Source organism: Lynx rufus, unplaced genomic scaffold (genome assembly GCF_022079265.1).
Source record: "Lynx rufus isolate CCGP_SWC_20201006 ecotype Redwood Valley unplaced genomic scaffold, mLynRuf1.p SCAF_24, whole genome shotgun sequence".
NCBI lineage: Eukaryota > Metazoa > Chordata > Mammalia > Carnivora > Felidae > Lynx > Lynx rufus.
This window is the reverse complement of record NW_025814839.1, coordinates 1,490,393-1,515,358: the sequence shown is the minus strand read 5'-3', so window position 1 is coordinate 1,515,358 and position 24,966 is coordinate 1,490,393. Positions and strand designations below refer to the sequence as shown.

Genomic DNA, 24,966 nt, shown 5'->3' with positions numbered 1-24,966 from the left:
CAGCACAGAGCCTGACACGGGGCTCGAACTCACAATCATGACCTGAGCTGAAGTCGGACGCGTAACCAACTGAGCCGCCCAGGCACCCCTGGAGTGTGCCATTTTAACAAGCTGAAAAGAAGGGAAGAGAGAGGCCCATGGGATTTATCTGTAGTGCAGAGAGTAAGGCCCATTCCAGCGGCCAACAGCTCTCCTATTGCACGATCACACTGTGGTTATAAACTTTCTGAGACCACAGGCCGTGGTGGTTCATGCATGGCTGCCGGGGCAGCTAACTAGGTGCAAATTGGAGCTCCATCTCTGACTAGTTGCGTAACCTTGGACTTTTTACCGTTGACTCATCTGTCACCTGCCGATAAAGGTAGTACCTACCTCAGAGAGCCCCTGTGGAGATTACGTGAGTTAGCAGCGAAGTGCCTAGAATGGAACCTGGCTCATAGCGAGATCTTATCCTGATTAGTTGGAACTTAAAAAATCTTACAGAACAGTCTTCACATTTGGTTTTTAGGACAAAGATATTATCGAGGCCGTCAATCACATTGCAGACTGCTCAGGAAAATTTAAATTGTTAGAGCATGCCTTGCGTGACGCTAAGATGGTGGAGACTTGTATTGTGAAGGAAAAACAAGATTACAAGCAGAAATTGAAGGCACTTAAAATTGAAGTCAGTAAACTAAAAGGTAAGGAAGAGATATCAACTCAAGCATTTTACCTCGGGCACATATTTCTTCATGTGGGTTCACTTCATCTTGTGATTGAGGGTAGGTCTGGCCTTAGGTCCTACCATGAAATGTTCACTGCACTTGTATACAATTCTGCTACAGGTTTTTTTTTGTTTTTTTTTTTGGTTTTTTTTTTTTAAACATTTCTTTATTATTAAGAGACAGAGAGAGACAGAGCATGAGCAGGGGAGGGGCAGAGAGAGGAGGAGACACAGAATCCGAAACAGGCTCCAGGCTCTGAGCTGTCAGCACAGAGCCCGACGCGGGGCTTGAACTCACAAACCGAGAGATCATGACCTGAGCCGAAGTCGGACGCTTAACCGACTGAGCCACCCAGGCGCCCCTATGCTACGGTTTTTGTGTTACAAAATAAATAACAGACTTGGGGGAAAGTGCATAATGCATTATATTTTCAAAATACTCTTGCCTTTGCTGGACCAGTTAGCTCTTGTTAATTTATGCTTTGTAACAACCAGTGACTATATCTCAGTGGCGTGCAACCGTAAGCATGTGATAAGTTCATGTATCAGCCTGATGGGAATTGGCTTATGTTGCTTGGGCCCAGCCGAGCTGCTCCTCTGGGGGCTTTATGAGTCTCACTTCTCCTTGCTGGTAGGCTGGCCTGGGCACTTTTCCTCACCCAGGGACGACTGGCTGGCAAAGTCAGGAGAGCATGTGGCTCTTGATCTCAGGGTCATGAGTTCAAGCCCCATGTTGGGCATAGAGCTTACTTTATAAGTAAGGAAAGAAAGAAAGAAAGAGAGAGAGAGAGAGAGGGAGGGAGGGAGGGAGGGAGGAAGGAAGGAAGGAAGGAAGGAAGGAAGGAAGGAAGAAGCAGAGACACATGAGGACCCGACATACCCTCACTCTGTTGGCCAAAGCATCATGTGGCTAAACCCAGAGTCCAGCAGTGGAGAAAGATCTGTCCCTCCCCGGGAGGAGCGCAGGGCGGGGCTGAGGAATTGCCACAACACACCTGCCAGAGCGGCTTTTTGGCGCATGTTTTATTTTTGAAAATTCCTGTTGCGTTCTCATTTTCTATTTTTGTTCTCGGAGTAACTCATTCATTTCCTTCTGAGTAATATTACTTGAAGCTTTATAGCGAAATGGAGGCTAGGTGTACCAAATAGGTTAGTCCTATTTACGTGAGTGTGGATGTAGGTGATGGAGTAAAAGCTTACCTTTTTCTACAGAGAGCATGGAGGTAGGCCCGCTTTTCTTTCTCTTTCTTTCTTTCTTTCTTTTCTTTCTTTTCTTTCTTTCTTTCTTTCTCTCCTTTTTAATGTTTCATTTATTTTTGAGAGAGTGCAAGTGGGGGAGGGGTGGAGAGGGGGACAGAGGATCTGAAGCAGGTTCTGCGCTGACAGCAGCCAGCCCCATATGGGGCTTGAACTCACCAACTGTGAGATCATGACCTGAGCTGAAGTCGGATGCTCAACCGACTGAGCCACCCAGGTGCCCCGGTAGGCCCACTTTTCTCTGGCCATTCCCTACCCTGGGGCAGAGTAAATGGTCATCGAGCTCCACATGAGCATAGGCTCTCACCATGGAACAAGCAACCTTAGAATAACAAAGCTGTATTTTGGTGGAAGTTACTCTGACCTCTGTCCTTAGTGGAGTGCCTTGCTGTTAGAAGGTAGAGGAAAGTAAAGTATCTTCCAGACTGAGAAGGCACTTTGAGACTGAAAAATGAAGCAAGCCATTCCATACCATTCACATGGAGTTTTATTCAGGGTCACTTAGTGACAGGGGGATCGGGTGGCCCATGATCCTGGTGCTACATAAGCTACTCTCCACGAAGTCCAGACTTTAATCCATAGCTTTTATGGAGCGAGGGGCATTGTGATGAGGTCAAGGGTAGTTATCTAAAGTGGTGCCATCTGTGCACCAGAGGGAAGATCAGAATAAGCCTTTCTGAATTCCATTTAGGGCATGCAGTAACCTCCAAGGGGCCTGGAGCACACAGGCCCGAGGGAGGTCATTGTGCAGACATGAACCAGACGGAGTCAGTATTTTCAGTTCTCCTGCACCCCTGAGCCAGTGAGTCGCTGTTGAAATTGTGAAAGTTTATTGTGGTCGATTTAATTTAAAAGACTCAGCCTTCTAAAATCTTGTTCTTATGATGCCTTGACTTGTGCCAAATCGTAGGCTTTGTCTCCATTTGTAGCTTCAGCTAAAACCATAATCACACTGTAAGCCCCTTGACAGCAGGGACAGACTCTGTCATCTCTTTAAAGGATGACAGGGTAATGGACAGTGGACTAGAGAGTGAGGGCAACGAACTCAGTCCGGGTGGACTGGGAAGGCGGCTTTGAGGAGAACATTTGAGCAGAAGCTTGGATGGCGAGAAAAGTAGCCATGTGAGGATCTGGGCCCAGAGCCTTCCAGGCAGAAGGAACAGCAAATACAAAAGCCCTAGGCTGGGTTTTGAGGTTGGGACACGTTCGAGGAACAGAACAAAGAATGGGGAGAGTGACAGTCAGGGCCATGCAAGGCTTAGGGTAGTGAGTTTAGATTTCATCCTAAGTGTGGTAGAGCTTTTAGCGGAGAAGTGACATGAAGAGTTTTACTTTTAAAAGATTACCCTGCGGGTCCTGGTTGGCTCAGTCAGGAGAGCATGTGATTCTTGATCTTGGGGTCGTGAGTTTGAGCCCCACATTGGGGGTAGAGTTTACTTTAAAAAAAAAAAAAAAAAAGAATAAGATTACCCGGATTGTTCTTTGGATTCTAGGCTGTAAAAGAGAGGCCAGTCGGGGATATGGAAGCCTGACAAGGGTCAGTGAGATTCAAATATGAGGCATATTTTGGTTGTAGCTCCAACAGGATTTCACATTGATTGGAAAGGGTGCCGAGGGCATGAGGTATTCAGTGTATATAGTCTTCTGGGAACTAGTATTTATTTGAGGACTTTTGTTTTCTTCTATTTGTGAAGAGGATCTAAATGAAAAGACAACAGAAAATAACGAACAACGAGAAGAGATCATTCGCCTCAAGCAAGAGAAAAGTTGCCTACATGATGAAGTGGTTTTTACTGGTAAAAATAGAAATTAATTTAAGCGATTGAATAGTTATATATTTGTAACCTAAACTTTCTATGGTACGACCACAACAGACTGAAGGAATTACACCTCTCTCAAAATAGTAGTTTTTTGTTTTTTGGTTTTTTAAACAGCCTTTAAGGGACAGGGAGGGACCAGGCAGGGAATATTAAAGTCGTTAAAAAAAAAAAAAAAAAAAAAAAGGGCGGGTGCCTGCGTGACTCAGTTAAGCATCAGAGTTGGTTTTGGCTCAAGTCATGATCTCATGGTTCATGAGTTCGAGTCTCAGGTCGGGCTCTGGGCTGACAGTGTGGAGCCTGCTTCGGATTCTCTCTCTCTCCTTCTCTGCCCCTCCCCTGCTCTCTTTCGCTCTCTCTCTCTCTCTCTCCCAAAAATAAATAAATTTTATTTTATTTTTTCGAAATGTTTATTTTTGAGTGGGGGGAAGGGCACAGAGAGAGAGAGAATCTCAAACGAGCTCCTTGCTGCCAACACAGAGCCCAGTGTACAGGCTCAAACCCATGAACCATGAGATCATGGCCTGAGCTGAAATGAAGAGTCAGACACCCAGCCGACTGAACCACCCAGACGCCCCCTAAATAAGGAAACTTAAAAAAAAAAAAAAGCAAATTTATCACTAGTTTAACTTAGGCCCCCTCAAGATAGATATAAATATTGCATTCCACCCACCCTCCACCACATTCTCCCACACTGCCCACTGTATATACCCCACTAGTTTCCACTAGTTCAGACCTCTCCCTCTCCACTTCCAGTCGAGAACCACTGATGTATAGATCTCTCTGTCCTTGCCAGCCAAATTTTATTAGGCTTTCATTCTGGTAGTTTGTATGAGGAAAATCATAGAATTGGAGGTGAAGTTTCAAATAGAATTAATTAAATTGACATATTTGGGGTTTATTTATACACACCCTTAATGCCCTTCCTTCTAGGAGAATAAATTTCTTAAAGGGCAAAATGCATTATTAACATTTTTTTCACATAAAATGAAATTCTTAATTTTAAGGTCATGTGATTAAAGATTGGGGAAATGTAGTTTTCTACCAGTAGAGGTCACTGTTTTCATTATTTCTAGGATTGCTGTCTCAAAGTAATCTATTAAAAATGTATGTGTAAATGAGATATACATGTATCCTGAAGTCATATATGTATATATATAGCTTTACAGTTGAATTCAAACAATCTTTGGGTCAGCTTTTGTGTGCCAGGCACTCTGCTAGTTGCTATGAAGCTCATAGGCCCACAGAAAATCTAGTACTATACAGATGTGAACACAATGCTGTGGGAGGTCAGAGGAAGGAAGATATTTACAGTATATTTCAACCGTCTCCCTTTGTTTTGATTTGGCAATTTTTACTCCTACATCCTATTGTGTATTACTAGGATGTATTATGGATTATGGAATTTGTTAGATAATACTATAATAAATCCATTTTGTGGATAATTTTATTATTTTTTATGTTGATTTATTTTTAAATGTTTATTTTGTGCGGGGGGGGGAGGGAGGACATGAGTGGGGGAGGGGCAGAGAGAGGAGGAGAGAGAGAATCCCAAGCAGGCTCCATGCTGTCAGTGCAAAGCCCGATATGGGGCTTGATCTCATGAACCGTGAGATCATGATCTGAGCCCAAATCAAGAGTCAGACACTTAACCAACAGAGCCACCCAGGCACCCCTCCTAAGCTTATCTCTTAAATACCTTTTCTTTCTTTTCTTTTTATTTTTTTATGTTTATTTATTTATTTTTGAGAGAGAGAGAGAGAATGAGAGAGAACACAAGCAGGGGAGGGGCAGAGAGAGAGGGAGACAGAGAATCCCAAGCGGGCTCCATGTCACTGGCGCAGAGCCTGATGCGGGGCTGGAACTCACGAACTGTGAGATCATGACCTGAGCCAAAATCAAGAGTCAGACGCTCAACTGACTGAGCCACCCAGTTTCCCCTCTTAAACACCTTTTCTAGTCATACCACTGTCTCAAACAATTTTTGTGTGTTTAAATTACAAAAGTGAAGGAAGCCTAAAATAATTTTAAAAGGCTTAATATGATAATATCCTGTCAGATGCTATAACTGAAAATGAACACATTTTATTTGAAGCTGGAAGATGTCTTAAGACATCTTAAGATGTCTGTTAAGTTCAAAACTTTTTTTTCTCTCGTTGAAGATGAAGTACTTCACATAGATGATGTGTTTCTTTGTTTTGTACATAACTGCTTATAAGAAGTTTGCAAATAAAGTGATGATACTAGTTCATATTTCTGGGGTCCTGACTGTCTTGTAAACGAAGCCCCGTGGCACTGAGTGATTGATCGCCTAAGGTCTCCTGGTCAGTAAAAGGCGGAGCCTTGACCGGATGTGGTGGGTGCAGACTACCAGGGCCCTTTCCCCTCTGGGGTCTTTCTTAGGCTGCTTGCTCAGGCAGCTACCAGCAGAGTCCGACATCTCTTTGTTTGCTGGGACCACAGAAAGAGTGGTCCCACCGCTTTGATCTCTCAGCTAAACCCAGCCATGTAGAAAAGTATCTGACCGAGCGAAACACCGATATTTACAGTAGAGTTGCCTCTTATGCACTAGTAGATTATTCTAAAGTCCGAGATTAAGGCAAAGTTCACATATATTTAAAATTACCTGTGAACTCCAAATATGGCTTTTGGTCAGGGGCCGTACTGTATCCAAAGTATCTCGAGTATCTCAAAATACTAGGAATTACACCCAGCGTGTCACAGTGCTGCTAATAATGAGAGGCAAGCGGAACTGAGCCCAGCAGAGAGAGTCACAGATCCACTGTGGGCATTACTTCCAGTTAAACTAGCTGCCATTCCTTTTTTAGTTTTTTCTTCGTGCTTATAATTGAATTCACATAAACTGAATGCAACTCTGCATAAATAGTGCAGGCGCACTGCATTTATATGCTCTCATGATGGTGTTGACGCCTATAATGCAAAGAAAGAAATTCAGAACGGAGTAGAAAAGACGTGATAGTTTCAAGCTGACAACGTGGCTTTCACTGAACTTCTCTTCACGTTTTCCATCTTGTGCACGCGGATTACCTTTCAAAGGTGAGATGATGCTGCAGACCCATGTTGGAAGGGCTGAGCATGAGCCACGCTGGGGAGACTGGGCGGCTGTGCACAGACCTGTCTGGCTCCTTCCTGCAGCTGGTGCCCTGACCCCCAGAGCGGCTGTCCAGTGGAGTTACAGTCCGCAGCAAAGCACGGGCCTGTGTCCTCACGTGGTCTTTGCGATGTCCAGATGGAAAGTGACGATAAAAACTTTTGTCCTTTTTCATGTAAAATGAAAATGTAGAAAAATGACATGTAGAAGGTGTTTTATGAAAGAACCATAGATAGAAGTTACAAATTTTTATCGAGATTGTCTCCGATTTACTTCGAATTCAATTCATGTAGTTACAGGGTCATTTTATACATTTAGTTTGAACTTCTTATAAAGTTACTGATTTTTTCTGAAGTGAAGCATTTATTGTTGATTTCTGATTTCTGTGTGAGTCACTTTATTTCTCCTTTAGTGTAATATTAATGTGTTGTTTTTTTTTTTCTGGTACTAGTCTTTGTATAGCACTTCAGATTCTTTTCTTCCTATGGGTTCTCAATTTACCAAGTTCTGAAACCGTTTTATTTATTCATTCATTCATTCATTCATTCACTCATTCATTCTGTTGATAAAGGTAATATGTTGTTTGGGTTTTTGCAATGAAAATGCATTCATAAGTTAGTCATGTAATGTGAACAAATTTTTAAAAATTAAAGTAATACATATTTTATCATGCCCCCTCCCCCAAAAAAGAGAGAAAAATAATTGTTATTAATCCTCCCATCCAAAAAAGCTTATTTTAATATTTAATGTACTTGTTCTTAGACTTTTTATCTTTGTGTCCATGTATATAAACGCACAGTGTGATTTGATCATACAGTTGATACAATTCTGGATCTTTTCTTTGACTCAGCATTAATTACACTGTGAAAATTTTCAAGTTTGGTGAAAGATCTAGTCAGAATCACAGAAAAAGCTCTTCCCAGCCATGCATTTTGCAAATTTTAAGTTCAGGAACAGGAGGAAAATGTCACTGGAACATTAAATTTTTGGAAATGAAGAGGTTTGTGTTGATACGGCTGATGAAAAATATTTGAATAACATTTGTTGTTAAATAGCACAGAGAGAAAAAAGGAAAGATGAGTTACTTGATATTGCCAAGTCAAAGCAAGAACGTACAGACGCAGAACTACGTAATCTGAGACAGGTACGTCCCCGGTTCCCCTGCCCTTACTGTTAGGTGGGACACGTTTATAAACAAACATCAAATTAGGAAAAGTGTGTGTCTGCCGATTTTTGCTTATGGTGCTTTTAGTGTCCTAAGTACATTAAAGGTATGTCACCTTTAGCATAATCAGTAGGGTTTGGCTTATGGTAACGAAAGGTTAGGAAACCAGTTATACTAACAAACCTCAGTGCTAACATAGGAAAAATTAAAGCAAACATATTTAGCATATGTCTCTAGTCACCATCTGATGTGTTGTAGCATTTGAATGTTGACTCAATACAGTTTTATTGTCACAACTTACTTATCAATATTTATGGCAGATTTATGTAAAACAACAGAGTGATCTGCAGTTTCTTAATTTTAATGTGGAAAATTCTCAGGAATTATTACAGATATATGACTCAAAGATGGAGGAATCAAAGGTTCTGGAATCCAGGTAACCTTAGTAAGATGCTGTTAGTATGACCTTGTATATTATTTTATCGTTCAGTCTGCTTATTAAGTACTTACTGTAGGCCGGTATTGACTGTCATTCCCTAAGGGATAGGGAATAAATATATATGAGCTAGTAATTACCATTATAATCCTGTGTTGTAATGAGACCTGATCTGAGAATTTTAGGTACAATCCTGATTTAGCCACTTGATGAAAGAAATTCATTAGCATTACTTGTGTGTCTGTTGTGTACAAGGCTTTGAGCTCAAGTGGAAACCGCAGAGGTGAATCATGTCCTCCTTCAGGCGCACTTAGTGTGTAGTGTTTAGCACTCACGGGGCTGGGGGTGGGCAAAATAAAGACACCTAGGACATAGCACTTGCCTAAAAGAAATAACGCCAGCGAATGGTATACATAACTGGAGTAGGAGTTCAGCTAGCTGAGGGTGATCTCTGATTTTAGCTGGATTTTCCTGTTTTCCTTGTTAATAGAAGGAGACACCTTTTCATACCTCTAACAAGCAGTGTAGTGTATGAATTAAATCGGTCTCTGTAAAGTTAAAATACAAATATATGAGGTGTGGTTTAATTTAACAGGCATACAGCTGCCCCCACAGTTACATTTAGTCTACTTTTCCAAGCACCAGTGTTACGTGGGAGTCATGACCGGGCACAGGAATGAGGGCAGGTCCCCACCGCTGGGGGGGGTGGGGGGGTGTAACCGCGCAGGTGTGGAGGCCGCCCTGCGCTCCCAGCAGCCCCTTTGCTGGTAGTTAGCAGTTGCAGCGGTGGACGTGGGGAGCGACTGTCCCTCCGGACAGTGTGACTGCTGTGCTTTACTTTTCTTTTGAGGCCTTCTGCTGGGGGGGGCAGGGGGGTAGTTACATTTGGCTTTGTGTCCCAGCTGTTGCTGCTGATACTTACCACACCAGCCCAGAGTTGTCTTGCAGGCAAGAGCCCCCATCACACTGGCTTTTTCCTTGTTTGGACCTCATTGCCCCTGGGAGGCACTTGGGTGAGATGCGTGAAGTTACTCTCTAAGAGCGTGAAATGGCCTGTGCCATTCTAGAAACGTGGGGGTTGAGTTGTCTGAGGGGTCAGAACTCTACAGATCAGAATACCTGAATACATGTGACATGAAGACAGTTTAGTTAACGGTGTATCCTGTTGTATAGTGTTCTTAATCTTCATTTTATGCACACATGCCTTTCTTACTTTAGACCAGCTTTCAGTATATCGCTGTGTAAATATCCAGCAGATAAATGGGTCGGTCATGAATGCAGTATGGTAAACACATTTGGCACTTTCCACTGTATCTCTGTCCCTTGAATCTCTGTCCCCTTTCAGTCCTGGCTTTACTTCTTTTTACTGTGACACTAATAGGAAGGGGAATAACAGACGAATGAACAGGTATTTACGGAATACCTAATGTATGTTAAAGGCTGTCCTGAAGTGCCAGGAGGACTAAAAAGGCCTATACATTAAGAAATTTACAAGTCGGGGCTCCTGGGCGGCTTAGTCCGTTAAGCATCCGACTCCGGCTGGGGTCATGATCTCACAGTTCGTGGATTTAAGCCCTACATCCGGCTCTGTGCTCACAGCTCAGAGCCTGGAGCCTGCTTTGGATTCTGTGTCTCCCTCTCTCTCTGCCCCTCCCCACCCTTGCTCTGCTCGTGCTCTGTCTCTCAAAAATACATAAACATTAAAAAAAAAAAAACTTATGAGTCTACTGAAAAGACAAGATATATACATGAAAGTTGGTGAACAAAATAGTTATAATAGGAAGTTTGCTGCATGATTAGAGAATACGTACAGTAAAGCAGTAACCGCAGTATAGGCAGTAAGCACGGGGGAGTGGAAGGCAGGAAGGGAAAGTAAGCGTGTGGGCTTGCTGGTCAGAAAGACTTCCTTGAAGTCAGGTGGAAATCGGGCTCTGAAGAAAGAATACATGTTCTACCTTACCTTTTCATTTCATACAAATGGGATTTAATAGGATTTAGCTCAACTAATGGGGTTTGAGTGAAATATTTAGAATGACGGTATTAAGTGTATCTTATAACTTACGTTTTTTGTAATGCCACCATAGCAGAGACATGTGTTTGTCAGACCTTGAGAATAACCGCCCAAAAGTCGATATTAAGAGAGAGAAAAATCAGAAGTCACTGGTTAAAGACCCAAAATTTGAGACCACGTTGGTTCAGCAAAATAGGTCAGACAAGAGCCCTTGTGATGTATGCAAAGAGAAGAGACTACAGGTTAATACTTCATTTGGGGGGAAAAGCGTAATTGCTGTCTCATCTCTATTTACAAAAGACTTGCTGGAGAAGCAAAAGTCTTGGTCTCTGGGAGGAAAAATGCCGATGGAAGCCGAAAACAAAAGTACATTTTGCAAGATCCATGCAAAGTCACCAAAAGGGAACGGGATAGAGAGTCAGAATGAAGAGAAACAACTCTTGGAAACATCAATGTCCTTATCTGATGAGAAACAGTGGCATGATGTTAACGTGTACCTGGGCCTGGCCAGCTGTTCTGGGGCAAAACAACCGGAAAAGCTGAATGTTGAATGTCAAGATGACATGGAAAGGTCTGGAGTCTCCTGTTGCCATAAAAATGAAGCCTGTTTGGGGGAAAGTGACATATGGGAATCCAAGTGCTGCCACCCGAGTAACTTCATAATCGAGGCACCAGGCCACATGTCTGACGTGGAATGGATGAGTATTTTCAAGCCTTCCAAAGTGCAAAGAATCGTTCGCCACAAATCCGTGTGTACTTGTGCAGAAAGTGCCAGCGGACGGAGATACAACTCCTCCACGAGGTTAGTGATGTTGGCATTGTTAACCCCCGGGGACTCCACATGCTGTGCTTGGAAATGGAAAGGGCATTAGCCACTCGACGCTCACTGGGAAGCAGAGAGCAGTGTTTGCGAACAGAAATCACGTCTGGGGCCAAACGGTTACTCTCTTCATCACCACATAGACAGTCGAGTTTCTGATTGTGCAAAGAGACCCTATTAGATTCCAGTGAAAAGTTTGTACCTAGGACTGCTTCTGAGGCAAAGGTTTTGTTTGAAAACAAAGCCAGTTGTCATGAGTTGGGCAAATATATATATATATATATTTTTAAAGCTAACAGTAGGTCACTTTACGGAGCAGAATGCCGCTCTGGAGCATTCCTCACCCCTGGATCCCGTGTGAATCGATAAGCTGTTTTTCTGCAGAGATTACATTCCCTAGACCACAGATAAGAATTTCGCCTCCACCTGCCCCCCCAACCCCCCAGTGACATATTTCCGTATCCAACTGCTTCTGCCCTTGTGTCATTTTACATTTCCCAAACCTTCTCACTTTTTGAAATCATGCAAGAAAAATAATATTTGTACATAACAAGCTGAGAAAGGTTAATGTTTTTTTTAAGAGAAGAAAATGGATTAGTCATTAGCATATGCTGCATTATTCAGGCTCATCTTATCGTTAGCCTTGCTGAATCTTGGGGCGCCTGGGTGGCTCAGTTGATTAAGCATCCAACTTCAGCTCAGGTCATGATCTTGCGGTTCCTGGGTACAAGCCCTGCATCAGGCTCTGTGCTGGCACCTAAGAGCCTGCTTTGGATTCTCTGTGCCACCCTCTATCTCTCTCTGTGCCCCTCCCCAGCTTGTGCTCTCTCCCTCAAAAATAGAGAAACATAAAAAAAACTTGCAGAATCTTGTGGTTGAGGGGCGCTATAATAATGTCTGAAATTTAAAAAAACTTTTTTGGGGGGAGGGGTAGGAGGGAGAGGGGGGGGAGAGAGAGAGAGAGAGAGAGAGAGAGAGAGAGAAGAGAGAATCCCAAGTAGACTCCATGCTCAGTATGGAGCCTGATGCAGGGCTTGATCCCATGACCCTGAGATAACAACCTGTGCTGAAGTTGAGAGGTGGACCCTCCATCGACTGAGCCACTCAGGTGCCCCAATGTGTGCAATTAAAAAAAATTTTCAGGGGCGCCTGGGTGGCGCAGTCAGTTGGGCATCCGACTTCAGCCAGGTCACGATCTCGCGGTCCGTGAGTTCGAGCCCCGCGTCGGGCTCTGGGCTGATGGCTCAGAGCCTGGAGCCTGTTTCCGATTCTGTGTCTCCCTCTCTCTCTGCCCCTCCCCCGTTCATGCTCTGTCTCTCTCTGTCCCAAGAATAAGTAAATGTTGAAAAAAAAAATTTTTTTTTAAAAATTTTCAATGTTTATTTATTTTTGGGAGAGAGAGAGACAGAGCATGAGCAGGTGAAGGGCAGAGAGAGAGGGAGACACACAATCTGAAGCAGGCTCCAGGCTCCGAACTGTCAGCACAGAGCCCAAAGTGGGGCTTGAACCCATGAACCATGAGATCATGACCTGAGCTGAAGTCAGACACTCAACCAACTGAGCCACCCAGGCACCCCTGCAATTTTTAAATAAAACCTAGCTCTTTGTTCTTAAATTACAGAAAGAATGAATTTTCTATATTGAGAGCCTTATTTCAGTCGTCACGCTGACTTTCATAGGACTTTATGATTAAAATTTCTTTCTGGTAATTTCATTATTTGGATTTTTCTTTGGCCCTTTTAGAAGCCTAAGTCATTTAAAAATCACACATGAGGTTCTGGGTGGCTCAGTTGGTTAAGCATATGGCTCTTGACTTCAGCTCAGGTCGTGATCTTATGGTTCATGGGTTCAAGCCCCATGTCGGGCTCTGCCCTGGCAGTGTGGAGCCTGCTTGGGATTCTCTCTCTCCCTCCCTCTCTCTATCCCTCTGTCTGTCCCTCTCCTTCTTGTGTGCTCTCTCTCTCTCTCTCTCTCTCTCTCTCTCTCTCAAAATAAATAAACTTAAAAAAAATCATACAGATAGCTATTGCCTGTTGTGAAATTTTAAAGTAAAACGGTGGTGCCACTCAAAGTTATCTATTTGTATTTGTTTTTTACAGATTTTCTTTAAATAATTGCAAGTTATCAGTAGAGCACAACTGCGCATTTTCACTGCTGAGCGAAGAATACACATAGATTACGGGGAAATTTTATGGTAGTTTTTTTTTATTTTTTTATTTTTATTTTTATTTTTTTTTAATATTTTTTTTTCAACGTTTATTTATTTTTGGGGGGACAGAGAGAGACAGAGCATGAACGGGGGAGGGGCAGAGAGAGAGGGAGACACAGAATCGGAAACAGGCTCCAGGCTCCGAGCCATCAGCCCAGAGCCCGACGCGGGGCTCGAACTCCCGGACCGCGAGATCGTGACCTGGCTGAAGTCGGACGCTTAACCGACTGCGCCACCCAGGCGCCCCTATGGTAGTTTTTTTTTAATGTTTGTTAAGTGCATGGTTTAACAACATTATTTAAAAAAAATTTTTTTAAGTTTATTATTTTGGGTGGAGGGAGAGAGAGCATGTGCATGCACACAAAAGGGGAGGGGCAGAGAGAGGGAGAGCCAGAATCCCAAGCAGGCTCCGCACTGTCAGCATAGAGCCTAGTGCGAGGCTCGAACCCACAAACTGTGGGATCATGACCTGAGCCAAATCAAGAGTCAGACACTTACCCAATCAAGCCACCCAGGTGCCCCTTCTTTTTTTTTTTTTTTTTTTTTTTTGAGAGAGAGAGCGTGAGCAGGGGAGAGTGGCAGAGGGAGAGAGAATCCTATTTAGGCTCTGTGCTCAGCCCCTATGTTAGGTTTAAGAGCGCAGTGGACATATATGAAATTTAACATAGGAAAGAAATTCAAATTTACATTCGGAGTTTTCTTTCAAGACCCTTTTGACCTCCCTGGTTTGAAATACTTGACAGGACTCGTGCTGCCAGCAGAGGGGCGGGTGCCCACACGTCACCTGACAAATGCGTGGCTAAACACAGAAGATAATTATGTTCTCCCTTAGAGTATAAGCACTTACTGTGTACCTACTTTATTATCGGGCTGAATGCTCCCGTTTGTTCCACCATCCCATGCCAGCCAGACCACGGGGGGGTTACCTGTGGAGGGAGAAGCCACGGGCAGCCTGCTCCCCTTCAGTTACAGGGCACGTGGGAGGAAGGGGTGCCAGCTTTTGCCATTCATTCTGCTTTGAGCCCAAATATCCTACCCCGAAGCTTGGCTACACAGCTCTGTTCTCCGATACCGACGGCCTGCAGGAGAATGAAGAGCCACACGGTGCTGTCCCACTCTCACAAAAGGGTTGGACTTTTAAAAACCATTAACAAAAATCAACTTCACAAACCAAAAACCCAAAATTTTCACAAGTTTAACCTGTGTTAATTTTTCCCCTCCCTTTTGGATGATTTTCCTTCATTTTCTTTTCTTTTCTTTTCTTTTCTTTTCTTTTCTTTTCTTTTCTTTTCTTTTCTTTTCTCTTTTCTTTTCTTTTCTCTTCTCTTCTTTTTTCTTTTCTTTTTTCTTTTTTCTTTTCTCTTCTTTTTTCTTTTCTTTTCTTTTCTTTTCTTTTCTTTTCTTTTCTTTTCTTTTCTTTTCTTTTCTTTTTTCTTTCCCTTCCCTTCCCTTCCCTTCCTTTCCCTTCCCTTCCCTTCCCTTCCCTTCCCTTCCCTTCCCTTCCCTTCCCTTCCCTTCCCTTCCCTTCCCTTCCCTTCTTTCTTTTTGGAAGGGGGATGGAAATTCCCTATTCTGTTGTTACCCTCTACGAATTCTGTTTTAATTCTGACTGCAAAGGGTATGCATTAATTGATAATATTCTACTCAATTATTCTCTTCAAATCTCTAATGTTATACTCAAACTTGAGCTTCTTCATTAAAAAGAAAAACAACTTTTTTCCCGTTGAGATAGTTTGAAGTGTAAGAGTATTGGTGACGCATGTTTGCCAGCACTTTAAGATGTCTGTCCCGTTTGGTTTTATCGTTTGTAGTGAGCTGTTTGCCATCCAGCATTCCCACTGTTTGGGTGCTTCACAATCTGCGGCACGAGAGGATGAGAGATTGATAGAGACAGGGCCCTCTCCTGATACAAAGAACTCACCTAAGATTTTGTTATTCAACAAAGAGGCACCATTGTCCAATGAGAAGGTTTGTATTTTGCTTAGAGATACCCAGCTCATTCAAGCGAGACTCCTCCCCAGCATGCTTTTAATTCTCCTGTAGTACTGTGGTTCGTGTGCTTAATTTTGGTCATTCTTCGGGGTTGTTTTTTTTTTTTTTTTTCCTAAACTATGGGACTTTAATTATATCATTTAACTGAAGTCACAGTTACTCACCTTCTGTTTCCTTTAAATATTATTCTATAGGGGTGCCTCGGTGGCTCAGTTGGTTAAGTGTATGACTCTTGGTTTCGGCTCAGGTCATGATCTCACCGTTCATGAGTTCAAGCCCCACAACAGACTCATGCTGACAGTGTGGAGCCTGCTTGGGATTTTCTCTCTCTCTCTGTCTCTCTGTCTCGTCTCTCTCTGCTCCTCCCACGCTCACACATGTGCTCTCTCTCTCTCTCTCTCAAAATAAATTTTAAAAAACATAAAAAATAAATGTTATTCTATAGAGTTAACTCCAGGCCAGATGTCCCTCAGGCGCTCCTGGTGACTGATAGATACATACATATTACATATATATGTGTATACACATATTTTAAATATAACAAAAAAGACTGTAACAAGCAATTGTGCACCTACATTCAGATTTAACATGTTTACCTTTGTCACATTTGTTTTATTTTTCTTGTTCAAGAAATGAAATACTACAGATAAAGTGTGGGTCCCACGTGCCTTCTCCCCTCGCCCACTCCCCCCACCAGTTATCACTATCCTGAAGTTGCATTCATGCTTTTTCTTATGCTTTTACTACTTAAAAACATATATTTAAACATTACATAATGTTTTGTGTGTATTTAAAATGTGCATAAGTGGTAAAAGACTGTCTCTATCCTTTTGCGATGATTTTTCCAACTGTGTGAATATTTTGTGACATTTATCCATGCTGATACTTGAAGACTTAGTCCCTTCATTTTGACTGCTGATCAATATGTAGTCTATTGATTGAATAAATCAGTTTGTTCATGCCCCTCCTGATGGTCAGTGAGGTTGTTACTGCACTGTCACTGTCACACATGAGCCGGTGCCTTCACCATAAATGGGATCCGCATTACAGCTCTGTCAGAGTGAAAATAAAGTTGAAGTGAACTTAATTACTTCTGGCTTTACTTGGGGAAGATAACAGGCTATGAAACTGATCTGGGTTCACATCCTTGTTTTGCTTTGTCTTAGCTCAATGACCTCAGTAAAGTTATTTACTTTCTTTGAGCCTCAGTTTCTTCATTTGCAAATATGCAATAATAACATTACACTTGCTTGGTCTAAATGAGATATTTTAGGGCCTGGCCCCTAATGGGTATTTGATGGGTGTTCTCTTTGTTAAAACTTGACCATACTAAGTGTTGACTAGAATCTGGAGCAACTGGGACTTTCATTCACTGGTGGTGGGAAAAGAAAATTCACTTTGAAGAGCACTTGGGTAGTTTCTTAAAAAATTAAATATACATGTACCATATGACCCAGCTATTCCACTAGAGCAATGGAAACACGTCCATACAAAGACTTGCACGTGAATACTCAAGCAGCTTTATTTGTATTAACTGAAAAACTGGAAACAACCCAAATATACATCAGTAGGTGAATAGACAAAATGATGCCCGCATGCAGTGAGGTACTTCTCAGGAGTACAAAGGCATAAACTACTTATGATACACAGCACAGGTGAATCTCAAGATGATTATGCTGAATGAAAGATGCCACATAGACAAAAATATGAATGTGTTTATATAAAATTCCAGAAAAGGCAAACTAGTCTCTGGTGACAGAAGACATCAGTGTTGGCTGGGAATGGGTGGACCGACTCCAGCAGGAATTCCCAGGGGGCATAGGTTTGCTTCCCTGTCCGTTGTGGGTGTGGTGTCAGGGCTGTGTACATAGGTAAAACTCAGCATATTATATAGCTTAATTGTATAGTTTTTTAAAACATTTATTTTTGAGACAGAGACAGAACGCGAGTGGGGGAGGGGCAGGGAGAAAGGGAGACCGAATCCGAAGCAGGCTTCAGGCTCTGAGCTGTCAGCACAGAGCCCAACGCAGGGCTTGAACTCACAAGCCACCAGATTATGACCTGCGCTGAAGTCAGACACCCAACCGACTGAACCACCTAGATACCCCAACTTAACTGTGTAGTTAATTATATGTTGATTATACCTCAAAGCTGTTAATTTTTAAACATTTGTTTAAATGTTTATTTTTGAGGTAGAAACAGCACAAGTAGGGGAGAGGCAGAGAGAGACAGAGACACAGAGTCCGAAGCAGGCTCCAGGCTCTGAGCTGTCAGCACAGAGCCCAACGCAGGGCTTCAACTCATGAGATCATGACCTGAGCTGAAGTCAGACACTTAACCGACTGAGGCCCCAGGTGCCCCTCAGAGATGTTAATTTTTTCAAAGCTGTTAGTATGAGAGGAAATGTCAGTTACTACCTTTTCAGTTCTTGTGAGACCTTTTTACAGGGTTGGTACCTAGTTTTTGAGGCAGTATATATATTACATGCTTATGTTGTCCATATATATGTATATATTTGTGTGTGTGTGTGTATGTGTGTGCATGCGCACGTGCTCACACACACAGATGTATTCACTCAGCAGGTATTTATTAAATGTCTTCTAAATCCAGGTCAGTAGTGATCATCTTTGTTCCTGGAACATTAGACTTCACTTTTCTTAGCAAAAAATAGTCTAGGTACTTTCTTTTTTTTTTTTTTTTAATTTTTTTTCAACGTTTTTTATTTATTTTTGGGACAGAGAGAGACAGAGCATGAACGGGGGAGGGGCAGAGAGAGAGGGAGACACAGAATGGGAAACAGGCTCCAGGCTCCGAGCCATCAGCCCAGAGCCTGACGCGGGGCTTGAACTCACGGACCGCGAGATCGTGACCTGGCTGAAGTCGGACGCTTAACCGACTGCGCCACCCAGGCGCCCCAGTCTAGGTACTTTCAAGAGTGGTTGTCATGCTAAAACTTTAGATGCCAAAGTTGAAAATTAAACAAGAACAAATTAAGGCACATATCCACATATTTTTATATTATTTGTTTAAAATTTTTTAATGTTTATTTATTTTTGAGAGAGAGAGAGAGAGAGACTGAGCACCAGCAGGGGAGGGGCAGACAGAGAGGGAGACACAGAATCTGAAGCAGCCTCCAGGCTCTGAGCTGTAAGCACAGATCCCGACTCGGGGCTCAAACTCACAAACAGTGAGATCATGACCTGAGCTCGTAAGCTTAACTGACTGAGCCACCCAGGTGCCCCTTAAAAGCTTACAAGCGTTTAATGTTAAAATTACATTTTACAAGTATTTTGAAATACTAATTAGCATGATAATTATGACTTTGGAAAGTTAATTTAGGAGAGTTAATGCCTAGGATTTTTGTTTTTTTAAAGATTTTATCTTTAAGTAATCTCTACACCCAGTGTGGGGCTCCAACTTACAACCCCAAGATCAAGAGTTGCACGCTCTGGGGCGTCTGGGTGGCGCAGTCGGTTAAGCGTCCGACTTCAGCCAGGGCACGATCTCGCGGTCCGTGAGTTCGAGCCCCGCGTTGGGCTCTGGGCTGATGGCTCAGAGCCTGGAGCCTGTTTCCCATTCTGTGTCTCCCTCTCTCTCTGCCCCTCCCCCGTTCATGCTCTGTCTCTCTCTGTCGCAAAAATAAATAAACGTTGAAAAAAAAAAAAAAAAAAGAGTTGCATGCTCTACCTACTGAGACAGCTAGGGGCCCCAGCCTAGGATTCTTTTTATCGCATGGATGTTACTTAATTAGTTGTAAGGTCTGTTGAAGTCAAATTATTTAGCAAAGTAGGTTCTAAGAAATAAATGGAATTTGTTCTTCTAGTATTTCATGTCCAGCTTTGATATGTAATGCCTAAAGTCAAATAAACATTAGTGGGTGGTTAACATTTGTGTTTATCACACTGTGCTTGTAAACATAAACATTTCAAAACGCTTCTTGATTTCTTGAATGCTGACGTTGTGTTGTCTTCCCAGGACGACTTTTCGCCCACCAGCAAGCTCCAGCGTTTGCTGGCAGAGTCTCGGCAGATGGTTACAGACCTGGAGTTGAGTACCCTGCTCCCCATCAGCTCTGAGAGTTTCAGCAGCAGTGCCAATAATGTATGTGGTTACTTTTCCTTTGACCCCCTCTGTGTATCCGAATACTCCACTGAGTACTCTCGCGCAGATGTCACTGGTCGGGCATCCCTTTCTGCTAGAAGGAAAGTTCCTGTATGTCTCTGAGACAGAGAGGTAGCACACTGGCTTCGAGGACGAGGGAAAAATCACACAAAAAAGTCACTGTGCCCCAACTTCCTCTTTCTAATTACCTGGGCGTATGAATATAAATTCTTGGGATATAAGATTACATATTTTACTATAGAAAACTTCAAATACAGAAGTAGGAAGAATATTAAAATCACAGACCTTCAACGTTCTGCCATTTTTATCTTCCCCTATCCGTACATGTTTTCTTAGCATTTTGAAGCAAATCCTAGACATCATATCATTTCACTCATAAAAACTTCATTATGTGGGGTACCTGGGTGGCTTAGTCAGTTAAGCGTCTGACTTCGGCTCAGGTCATGATCACAGTTCATGAGTTCGAGCCTGCATTGGGCTCTCTGCCGTCAGCGCAGAGCCTGCTTCGGATCCTTTGTCTACCTCTCTCTCTGCCCCTACCCCACTCGCACTCTCCCTCTATCTCAAAAGTAAATGAACATTAAAAACAACAACAACAAGAGAAAACAAACAAAAATAATAACTCAGGGACACCTGGGTGGCTCAGTAGGTTAGGCATCCAACTTCGGCTCAGGTCATGATCTCACAGTTTGTGGGTTCAAGTCTTGCATTAGGCTCTGTCCTGACAGCTCAGAGCCTGGAGGCTTCTCTGGATTCTGTGTCTCCCTCTTTCTCTGGCCCTCTCCCGCTGTATCTTTCTCTTTCAAAAATAAACATTTAAAAAATTTTAAAAACTTTATTATGTATCTTTCACAGATAAGGATTTAAAAAAAATAGTTTTAACACTGTCATACCCAGCCAAGTTAACAATAACTTGTTAATATCAACCTGATGACTAAACCATGTTAAGTTTTCCCTATTAATCTAAAAAATGCCTTTTTCCTTTTTATTTAAATCAACCAAGGTCCATACTTGGCATTTGGATATGTCCTTTAAAGTCTGTCTTGGGGTGCCTGGGTGGCTCAGTCGGTTAGGAGTCTGACTTCAGCCCAGGTCACGATCTCGCGGTCCGTGAGTTTGAGCCCCGCGTCGGGCTCTGGGCTGATGGCTCAGAACCTGGAGCCTGCTTCTGATTCTGTGTCTCCCTCTCTCTCTGCCCCTCCCCCGCTCATGCTCTGTCTCAAAAATAAATAAACGTTAAAAAAAAAAAAAGATTAAAAAAAAAAAGTCTGTCTTAAGGGGCATCTGGCTGGTTCAGTCAAAAGAGCACACTACTCCTGATCTCAGGCTCATGAGTTCGAGCCCCACATTGGGTGTAGAGTTTACTAAATAAATAAATAAATAAATAAATAAATAGAAATAGAGTCTCAATCACTGGCAGGTCCTTCACCGTCTTCCTTCCTCCTTTTTCTTCTTCCTCTTTCTTCTTCTTCTCCCTTTGTTTTTTTTTTTTTTTTTTTTTCTTGCCATTTAGTTGTGGAAGAAACACTGGGTGATTTGTCCTGTAGAATTTCCCGCGTTCTGGATCTTGCTAATTGTCCTCATTGTTATTTAACACATTCCTGTGTCCTCCATGATTCCTAAGAACTGGTATTTAGATCTAGTGACTTGGTTAAACTTGGGATCAATTTGGTGTTTTCCTTTCGGCATCACTGCCTCACTGGCGATGCTGCCTGCTGCCTACTCCCATCACATCAGGAGGACCCGGATCTCTGGTTGTGCCACCTGTGGATGTAAAGGTTCATTGGAAGTTCAAGAGTTGGTCAGCCCGAGCTTTTATATTTATAAAGTTCACTTAATGATTTTAGCATTCTTTGATTACTGTTACTTAGAGCTATTATTTCATTAGCAATTGCAACATACTCATTCTAAATCTGTCATTCTTTTGGGGGAGTGTTTTACATGTTAATTTTAACTGCTTTTTCTGAGCCCAGTAACATTTCAGTAGCAATGATGTAAGTTGCTTTGTGGATTTTATAGCCTTAATATAAATAGTGAAAAGAGCATTGAACTTGAAATTGGGATACTGGGGTTCCAGTTTCCTAATCTCTAAAATAAGAGCTTAGAACTGAGGCTTTAAATTTAATATTCCAGGTACATTACTTGGGTGTGCTGTGTGCATAAAGATATATGAAAGCCACAGAGTTAAACTTCTTTGTGTCCCTGACCAAAAAACTAAAATAAAAAAAGGTCTGTACAAACACTGAAATACTTCTTTTAAAATCAGCTTTGTACGAGGTAAAAGATCTATACGCTGAAAACCATAGAAAGATTATGAAAGAAACTGAAGAAGACACAAAGAAATGGAAAAACATTCCATGCTTATGGATTGGAAGAACAAATATTGTTAAAATGTTGATACTACCCTAAGCATCTACACATCCAACGCAATCCCTATCAAAATGATACCAGCATTCTTCACAGAGTTAGAACAAACAATCCTAAAATTTGTATGGCACCACAAATGACCCTGAATAGCTAAAGTAATGTTGGAAAAGAAAACCAAAGCTGGAGGCATCACAATTCTGGACTTCAAGATGTATTACAAAGCTGTACTCATCAAGACACTATGGTACTGGCACAAAAACAGACACATAGATCAATGGAAAAGAATAGAGAACCCAGAAACGGACCCATAAATATATGGCCAACTAGTCTTCGACAAAGCAGGAAAGAGTATCTAATGGAAGAAAGACAGTCTCTTTAGCAAATGGTGCTGGGAGAACTGGACAGCAACATGCAAAAGAATGAAACTGGCACCAAGAACCATAAAATATCTAGGAATAAACCTAACCAAAGAGGCGAAAAATCTACACACTGAAAACCATAGAAAGCTTATGAAAGAAATTAAAGAAGACACACAAAAAATGGAAAAATATTCCATGCTCATGGATTGGAAGAACTTATATTGTTAAAATGTCAATACTGCCCAAAGCAATCTACATATTCAACGCAATCCCTATCAAAATAACATCGGCGTTCTTCACAGAGCTAGAACAAACAATCCTAAAATTTGTATGGAACCAGAAAAGACTCCGAATAACCAAAGCAATCTTGAAAAAGATAACTGAAGCCGGAGGCATCACAATCCTGGACTTCAAGCTATACTACAAAGCTGTCATCATCAAGACAGTATGGTACTGGTGCAAAAACAGACACTCAGATCAATGGAACAGAATAGAGAACCCAGAAATGGGCCTACAAATGTATGGCCAACTAATCTTTGACAAAGCAGGAAAGACTATCCAACGGAATAAAGACAGTCTCTTTAGCAAGTGGTGCTGGGAAAACTGGGCAGCGACATGCAGAAGAATGAACCTGAACCACTTTCTTACACCATACACAAAAAGAAACTCAAAATGGATGAAATACCTAAATGTAGACAGGAAACCATCAAAATCTTATAGGAGAAAATAGGCAGCAACCTCTTTGATTTAGGCCACAGCAACTTCTTACTTGACATGTCTCCAGAGGCAAGAGAAATAAAAGCAAAAATGGCCTCACTTCTGCACAGCAAAGGAAACCATCAACAAAACTAAAAGGCAACCGACAGAGGGGCGCCTGGGTGGCTCGGTTGGTTAAGTTTCTGACTTCCGCTCAGGTCACGATCTTGTGGTTTGTGAGTTTGACCCCTGCATCCGGCTCTTTGCTGTAAGCACAGAGCCTGCTTTGGATCCTTCCCCTGCCCTGTCCTTCTTTTTCTCTTTCAAAAATAAATAAACATTTTTTAAAAAAATAGGCAACCGATGGAATGGGAGAAGATATTTGCAAATGACATAATGGATAAGGGTTAGTATCCAAAATCTATAAAGAACCCACCAAACTCAATACCCCAAAAACAAATAATCCAGTGAAGAAATGGGCAGAAGACATGAATAGACACTTTTCCAAAGAAGACATCCAGATGGCTAACAGACACATGAAAAGATGCTCAACATCACTCATCATCAGGGAAATACAAATCAAAACTACAATGACATACATCCTCACACCTGTCAGAGTGGCTAAAATTAACAATTCAGGAAACAACAGATGTTGGTGAGGAACCTTTTGCACTGTTGGTGGGAATGCAAACTGGTGCAGCCACTCTGGAAGACAGTATGAAGGTTCCTCAGAAAATTAAAAATAGAACTACCATACAACTCAGCAACTGCACTACTAGGATTTTATCCAAAGTATACAAAAGTATATAAAAATGCTGATTTGAAGGGGCACATGCACCCCAATGTTTATAGCAGCGCTATCAACAATAGCCAAATTATTTATGGAAAGAGCCCAAATATCCATTGACTGATAAATGGATAAAGAAGATGTGGTATGTATACACACACACACATGCGCGCGCGCACAAGCGCATGATGGAACATTACTTGGCAATGAAAAAGAATGAAATCCTGCCATTTACAACAATGTGGATGGAAATGGAGGGTATTATGCCAAGTGAAATAAGTGAGAAAAAGACATATCATATGATTTTGCTCATATGTAGAATTTGAGAAACTCAACAGATGAACATAGCAGAAGGGAACATAGCAGAAGGAAAGGAAAAATAAGATAAAACAGAGAGGGAGGCAAACCATAAGAGACTCCTAAATACAGAGAACAAACTGAGGGTTGCTGGAAGTTGTGGGGGGATGGGTTAAATGGGTGAGGGGCATGAAGGAGGGCACTTTTTGGGATGAGCACTGGGTATTACATGTAAGAGATGAATCACTGGATTCTACTCCTTAGCCAACTGAGCCACCCAGGCGCCCCTCACTGGATTCTACTCCTGAAGCCAAGACTACCCTGTATGTTAACTAACTTGAATTAAAAAAAAATGAAATAAAATAAGATCAACTTTGTAGACTTTAATGCCTAAGTACTTATTCCTTAATGAAAACCAACACAGATCGTTAGTTCAGTAAGTTTAGATAAATGTATATATACACTCATTTAACCAATATCCCAGTCAAGATACAGAACATTTCCATCACCCCAGAAAGTTCCCTCATGTTCTTTGGCGTGGACTCCCCCTTTCCCCTACTCCAGGGAGCTACTGCTCTGATTTTGATCATGGAAGAATAGTTGGCCTATTCTAGAACTTCGTATAAATGCAGTCATATGATATGTACTCTTTGTCTAGCTTCTTTCAATAGAACTATTTTGAGATTTGTCCATGTTGTTGTGTATACTGGTACTTCACTCCTTTTTATTGCCGATCAGTATTCCATTGTATGACGAGACCACAGTTTGTTTATTCACCTGTTGACGGGACATGTGGGTTGTTTGCAGTTTGGGGCT

General features: G+C 42.1%; 1 protein-coding gene across 1 annotated transcript in view; it reads left to right on the top strand.

Moving 5' to 3' along the window:
• Positions 1-20,043, top strand: part of CCDC62 (coiled-coil domain containing 62) — a 29,377-nt gene extending 9,334 nt beyond the window's left edge. The window contains exons 5-11 of the mRNA XM_047088378.1: positions 509-680; positions 3,655-3,756; positions 7,945-8,033; positions 8,375-8,490; positions 10,575-11,303; positions 15,342-15,498; positions 19,498-20,043. Of these exons, the coding sequence (XP_046944334.1) occupies positions 509-680; positions 3,655-3,756; positions 7,945-8,033; positions 8,375-8,490; positions 10,575-11,303; positions 15,342-15,498; positions 19,498-19,746 (1,614 nt within the window). The 3' untranslated portion in view covers positions 19,747-20,043. The remainder of the gene's footprint in view (positions 1-508; positions 681-3,654; positions 3,757-7,944; positions 8,034-8,374; positions 8,491-10,574; positions 11,304-15,341; positions 15,499-19,497) is intronic.
• Positions 20,044-24,966: the final 4,923 nt, after the last annotated feature.